Source organism: Meleagris gallopavo, chromosome 15, assembly GCF_000146605.3.
Source record: "Meleagris gallopavo isolate NT-WF06-2002-E0010 breed Aviagen turkey brand Nicholas breeding stock chromosome 15, Turkey_5.1, whole genome shotgun sequence".
In the NCBI taxonomy this organism is placed as follows: Eukaryota; Metazoa; Chordata; class Aves; order Galliformes; family Phasianidae; genus Meleagris; species Meleagris gallopavo.
In genome coordinates, this window is record NC_015025.2 from 11,439,596 (window position 1) to 11,446,661 (window position 7,066).

Here is a 7,066-nt window from a genome sequence, read left to right on the forward strand (position 1 = left end):
TTTTAATTATCTCTCTTTGTTATTAAAAACAGTCACATGCTAAATTCAATCACTCTGGTGAACAATATGAAATAAAGAAGTTCAATCTTTTATAATAAAGCTCTTCTGTGGGATCCGGTGATGCTGTGATTTATTTTTTCTTTTAAACCATTAAGAAATTGCCCTTTTCACTTGTCTGCTGTTCTCCTTTTCTTTTTCCCCTGAACAGTAAACTGAAGAACCTCAGTTGTAAGATACAAAATATGTACTTTCTGTTCCAGAGCGCTTCCTTCTGCTTCTAAATTTGTCGTTTCTCTGATCAGTAAAGAATGAGCCATCATTTTTGAAAGATAATCTGAGATAAAGCATTTAAAGTTGCTCACTGCAAAATACCAGCCAGACCTCTTATAGCTTACAGGAGAAGAACCATGCAGAATGTTTCACTTTGGGTCAGTATGGAACGAATATAAACAGTACTACACCGGTGCTGTGTTGAGCTACTCCTTCAATGGCCTACTATGGCTTTAGCCATTTATCAGAGTTTTTTTCAGCTTCTGGTATCAAAGTACCTCTCTGCTTCTTTTCTGTATCTCAGCTTGGACTGTCTGAGCTACAGACCCTGACCCCTAAAAAGATGCTCTGTCCTTACTGCTCACTGTAATGCTAGTTACAGTTTTGGTTTTGGGCTAGACAGTCTGACAAAACTTTTATCTAGAGAGAAGACCAGGACTGAAACTCATTCTGCCAGTACATGGGGACTTGGGGAGGTTAGTTTGCAGTTCTGTTTTTTGACTCCAAAAGCTATGTTGGATGACAAAGACATGTCCTATGTTTTTTTGTTGGATGCGTTCAGCAGATTGCTTGCCAGAAATCTCATTCTCTTCAGACGATGCTGCTAATACTCCTTTTTCTGTTTCTCTTACAGTTTGTAGCTCACCCTAACTGCCAGCAGCAGCTGCTCACCATGTGGTATGAAAACCTCTCAGGCTTACGACAGCAATCCATAGCTGTGAAGTTCCTGGCTGTCTTTGGGGTTTCCATAGGCCTGCCCTTCCTTGCCATAGCCTACTGGATTGCTCCCTGCAGCAAGGTAAGGACTTCCAATGGTTCACGTTGTTTATTCTGATAGTTAGACTCCTTTTTCTCTACTTACTTGTTGTAAGTTCCTCGCTTCTTCTGGACTCCTTTCTTCCCTTTTCTCCTTCTTTCTAATCTTGTATTTTCAGTTAGAGAAGCATTATTGTGGCACATGTACCTGAACTTGGCAAGACACAGAGGACAGCTTAGGGTTGCAGAGAAGGCTATAATTAATCAAGCAATCTTTATGATTTTGAAGGAAAAGATGATGAAATTTGGAAAATTTCCATATTCCTAAATATGGCTGTGCTCTGTCTTGGCTCATCCAGTGGAGCAGGAGTGTTTTGCCAAGGCTTAGAGGTCACAGGATTAGTGCCAACCACTGGCCTGTGTACAAGCTTGAGCTCTGTAAGCAGACTTCCATCCTGAGGGAGACTGCTCAAATGAGTGGAGATAAATAGACATGTGGCTGACTGATAAATAGCTTTTTTCACTACTCTTACTGAAGGAAAAAGAGGTGGCAAGGGAGAAATTCATTTCACGTTCAGCAACATCATCCCTTACAAGGTAGAGTGTTCTCAGCAAGAGGATTATCAAAGGTACTTAAGTCTGATAGAAATGACCCCTGACATTGGTAATTTACTCTGTCTTGAAAGCAGCTTCTCATGTTTCATTTAAAAATCCAGCAAGGAATTGTCTAAATTTGCCAAGCCCAAGAAATTATAGATCTGTGGGTGGATGTTAAGGAAACACCGTAATTTAAAAGATTTATCTGTAAGTAAAATTAGATTCCAGGGCATCCAAGATGATAAAACATTTTTAAGGCTTAGTGTCCTACTAAACAAGTACTTTCTCTTAGAGTGCTTGAGAATGCAACTTCATTTTGTCGAGATAGGTATCAACACGTGAGCCCATAGATTTTATGAATACTGGATAGGACTCCAGAGTTTCCCATGGAGAAGTACATACGAAACCAGGGCTGAACTGTGGTTGGTTTGGGTTAGGTGACAGTGGGAAATCACATGGAGGTAATGATGACTCCTTTGTGTCAGAACTCAGTCTAGCAGGGATTTATGAAGCTGTTTAATTTCCTTCACCTCTGTTGAATGTGCTGAGAGCTGGCACGCCAGCCAACAGCAATGTTTTTGGTGTATTCCCAGAACTACAGGCTTTGTGTTTGAATACATCAGTAGGTGGGGAAAAAGGTTAGACTAGAAATAAGCAAAGAATTTAAATGAAAAACATAAAACCAACAGTGCAAAAACTCACTCAAAACCTTGAACTAAATTGCAGGAAAAAGAAGAAATAACTGAGAAAGGCATTTGGTTTTCAATTTCATGAGGTAGGCATATTAAAACTTAAAAAAAAAAAAAATTAGAAATATGGAACAGCAAAATTTTCCCCTTGTCTTTTTTTTTTTGTGATTTTTTTTGTTACACAATATCTTTTGTGCATTCACATTTTTCAATGTCCTGTTTTCTTAGTGGTTTTTTTTTGTTTGTTTGTTTGTTTTTCTGAAAGAGAGTATCTAGCCTTCTGTCCTAAAATCAAATTGGAAGTTATTTCAGGAACTGTCTTTCAACAAATGGTTTTCCATCAATCAGAACAACGCAGTTTTTGGTTTTCTCTGGATGTTTTTCTCTGCAGTTAAGCTGTATTTTCTACAACACGTGTCATGCTTCTGCTATGAGCATAGTACTGAAAATAGTGAAGACCTTTTCTTTTTTGCAGTTTCTATCCTTATTAGTTCCTATCTCATGGACTTAAGATTAATTTGCATTTGGAAAACTGCTTCACTCTCACCCTTCATATACTTCCTTTTTCACATGTCTGTAGGCTTTATTATTTTCCTATGATGCAGATAAGATTTCAAGTCATGAAATGAGATATTCTCTTAAGAATGAAGCTTTGTATTGGCACACTGTCAGCATTTCTGTCATCCTAACAGCAGCAGTCAGGCATTTCCCTGCAGTCTGCATCTGAAGTAAGATGAAATTTTGATTTAGTAAAGAAGTTGATACATTCAAGAATGACACACCTTGAGTTTAAGATATCTTTTCCATGCACTGCGATACTGTTAATGTCATAATGCATTATGCTGAGTGGAGGAATTGCTTTAATCTCAAGTCTCTATTTTTTTGAGTTTCTGTAGACAAGAGAAAATATCTAATTTTTCAGAAACAATTCAGGCTTCAGAAGAAAGTGCTTCTTCTATTTTAGTGAACTGAGAGTGGGAATGGGCCATGCATAGGCAGCAAATGCGCTTAAAATCTACTGAGAATGGCTCTCGCAGTTGTTAAAATTTGATCTCTAAGCTCTCCCAGGCTGATCACATAAGGAAATAATTGAGGTTGCTACTGTATGGGACATCTGCACTGGAAAAATAAGGTGGTCTGCTACAAGTGTGAATCTAGTCAATGTCTGCCATAAATACCTGCTGAGAGCTAGCACGCACCACACAAGGTTTTGCAGCAGAGTGAACCATTGTCATCAGTGTTGGAATTGTTTTTAATACATTTCATTTAATCAGAAGACCTCCTACATCTGCCATAACATTCCTAGCAAAAAGTAAGGAAACTTGGACTTTGAGTCAGGGCAATATTCACTTTCCTAAACACATTCTTATGTACTTTGGTAAGAAGTAAACTTGTTAATTAGACCTCTTGAATAAAATAGGTTGTGTTAGAAAGACTTTCTGGTACTTAGAAACATACAAATTTTCCAATAATTTATGGTATTGACAGAACGGAATATCCTGGTTTTGACACTTTAAAATTTCAAGAAGAAAAAGGCTCTATTTATGTTTCTGTTAGACCTGAATAGCCCTGCTTTTAAAGAGTCCTTTTGCTGCAGTAGCAAGAGACTTGCATTCCTTTGAAAAGGTCTTTAACCAAGGCTGTTGCTGGAGCTAAATAAGAAAACAAAGAATTTCTTACTTTAGTCCTTTTCCACGTTTCTTATGAGGTGTTATGATCAAGAAGGTAGATATTAAGAAAATTCTGAGGATGTCCTGTCATCGAGGGAAATGAATCAGTGTGTAATACACTGCAAAAAAAAAAACCCCTTGTGCTTTGAGGTTGTTCTGGAAAGCCTACGTACAGCATGGCACTTGCACTGCTGTATATTGACATCTTCCTGGAATAATGGCTGCTTAGGCCACAAAAATGAAAAAAGTGTTATTTAAACTGATTAGGAAAAAAGCTTTTTTTTAAAGAATAGAAGAAATACTGGTTGTAATGGAGAGGTTTTGGCTCAGATCATTGCTGCGCTTATTCTTGACTTATTGTATTAGGGTAAATCCATATGTTCTAGGGGGTGAATCTGCAGATTTTGTGCTAATTTTAAGAGAAGACTTTCATATAAAGGTATATGAAGACTATTACAGAGGAATCTTTAAATGAAATGACATTTCCTACACATTGTTAATGAATCAAAAATTCAAAATTAATAAAAGATTCTAATATATTACTGCTTAGGATGTTGTACAGAAGAGGAGAAGTAGGCACACCGATAGGTTTAATTTCATTTTCTGCTTACTACGTAGTCAGGAGGGTTAGATAATATACATGGGTGAATGGGAGAAATGATACTGACATGCACAGAAGAGAGCAAAAATCTTATCTTGCGTGTTTCATTTCAGTTGGGACGGACCCTCCGAAGTCCTTTCATGAAGTTTGTGGCACACGCTGTTTCTTTCACAATCTTCCTTGGACTGTTAGTAGTGAATGCTTCAGATCGGTTTGAAGGAGTAAAAAATCTTCCCAACGAAACCATCACAGATCATCCCAAACAAATATTTAGAGTCAAAACAACTCAGTTCTCGTGGACAGAATTGCTGATCATGAAGTGGGTATTGGGTAAGCAAAAACAAATAATTTAAAGTCCTTGAGGGAAATTAAACTTAACTAACATAGCATGGTAGGCAGGGATATCCCAAAGAGGGGGAAGGGGGAATAATTTTTTAAAAAAGGTGAAGTTAAATTTCAAGCTGATTAAGGTATTCTGATTGATTAAAACATAATCAGAAAAGACTTTTATTCTGGTTTTGAAAACATTGAGTGATTCTCAGCAAATTCCAACTTTGCTGTTTTTTCCATTTTTGGGGGTAATTTCCGGAAGGTGTGTGTTTGCTGTGGTTTCTTTAATCACTGAATCTTAAAGAATGTAGTATTCTGTGCAGTCACAGTAACTTACAGCTTCTCTGAGTGGGAAAAAAGTGTGTCCTTTGGGACATGAACAACCAGTCTCTTTTATTACCTTGCTATGGCATCCTGTTATAACTCACAGGACCTCAGTTACCTCATCTGTAAAATGCGTGTATGTTGCTGTTTGCTTCTTGGAAAAGAACTCTGAGATCAAGTGATGAAAGTTGTTGGATAAATAAGAGCTGGATTTCATCAAGTTCGTAGTATGAAACTTCTACCGGTGAGATAACTTTTTAAAAAAGAAATGAAGTTGCCTAAAATTTATAAAGCTCAGATTCATTTGGATGAACCCTTCGAGTGCAAAACTGTGTCACATGCACAAGTTAAACCTCATGGGGATTTTTTTTTGGCAGATTCAGATGTATTACTTTTGCTGGCACAATTTATTCCTGGCAGGTCAGCTTCTTTGAACCACTAATCTCAACAAGCTCAGAAAGATTTATTGGGAAATTGATCTTATCGACTCTGCAGAATCTTTATCTACCTCTCCTGTATTTATTTTTACTTTTCACCAGGATTTTTATTATTTTCTTGCAGTAGGACAAACAACGTCACGCTTCTATAAGTATTGATGACATTAAATCCCTCTGAAAAATAGAACAGGGCTGCTCTATCTGATGACTTCCCGACCGCCATTTCTTTGTTCCCTGTCCCCACAATAAGTGAAGTCCCATACAGGATATTAGACAAGGAAAAAACCTGAATAGATGCCAGGCTGGATAGAGTAAGAGATATTTATAAAATGATATTAAAGCAGTTGGACAAGATGATTAGATTTTAGCCTAGGTATTCTTTTCTCATAGGCAGAAGGTATCTGCCTGCCTGGAGAGTTCCTGAGAGATGAAGAAAACGTTTCATTTAAAAGCAAAGGTTTTCACTTTCCTGGGAGAAGGAAAGTGATTCATTGTACAGATTTCTGAATATAATGAGATTTTCTAATGACTGCCTACATCAGCACTGACAGTCTTCTCCAACCATTTTGTCTGTCTGCCTACAATAGAGCTTCAAATAATGTTTCAGCCATACTAATGTGAAATTTCAGTGCGTGTAGACTGTGGGCAGCTGGCCTGGGGCTTGGGAATTTACTGGGCCATGTATGGACTGTGAACTTTATCAACTGTCAAGGTGCTAGGGATCATGAAGTACTCAGTTGTTGGGTGCAAGAATTTTGTAGATATCGTAAGTATGCATCTAGAGGTGTAAATATTATTAAATGTAATGCTATAGCCAAATATCACAGGCAAAGACAGCAAGAAATGCTTTCTAAAGAGAGAAATATAAGTAGATAGTAAGTATATGCTGAAGTGTAGTAAATCTCTTATGTACTAAGTATACATGGTTGTATTTAATCTTGCTTGGCAATACCTGCAGCTGCTCTCTCCAGTCTCAAAAGCATTGATGATTACCAACATTTCAATTCATAACACAATCAAAAACTGAAATCTTATTTATTCTCAGTTTTAAAGCACATTCGTCCTGTTTCTGTACCTTCTATTTTCTTACTCATATTATGGCAGCAACAATGAGTGCTGATGCCACCTTACTTGTTCCAACTATAGCAGACTGTTTTTTGAGTAATTAGTTTACAGGTCCTTGATCTTGACAAATATTGCAACAGATGTTCAGAATAGTATTATTTGAGAATAATGTGACGCTTTAACATGGCATATTGTGGCCAAGAGTGAGTAAAACCTGTGATAACACCCCCTGCAAATAATCTCGCTGGAGATATTAAAATTGATATAGATATATATATATATAGATATAGATATAGATATATATTTAGATATATATATATATATATT

General features: G+C 37.0%; 1 protein-coding gene across 1 annotated transcript; it reads left to right on the forward strand.

Moving 5' to 3' along the window:
* The first annotated feature begins 908 nt into the window (after nucleotides 1–908).
* Nucleotides 909–5,441, forward strand: LOC104913302 (short transient receptor potential channel 7-like). The gene is made up of 2 exons (XM_019620332.1): nucleotides 909–1,069; nucleotides 4,697–5,441. The coding sequence occupies exons 1-2, from the start codon at nucleotides 944–946 to the stop codon at nucleotides 4,934–4,936; spliced, it is 366 nt and encodes a 121-aa protein (XP_019475877.1). The 5' UTR covers nucleotides 909–943; the 3' UTR covers nucleotides 4,937–5,441.
* Nucleotides 5,442–7,066: the final 1,625 nt, after the last annotated feature.

What these genes read in the sequence shown, in the direction of transcription:
- LOC104913302 (XM_019620332.1), top strand. Translation starts at nt 944, where the DNA reads ATGTGGTATGAAAACCTCTCAGGCTTACGACAGCAATCCATAGCTGTG. An exon ending in GGATTGCTCCCTGCAGCAAG is followed by an intron (nt 1,070 to 4,696) that starts GTAAGGACTTCC and finishes GTTTCATTTCAG; the next exon opens with TTGGGACGGACCCTCCGAAG.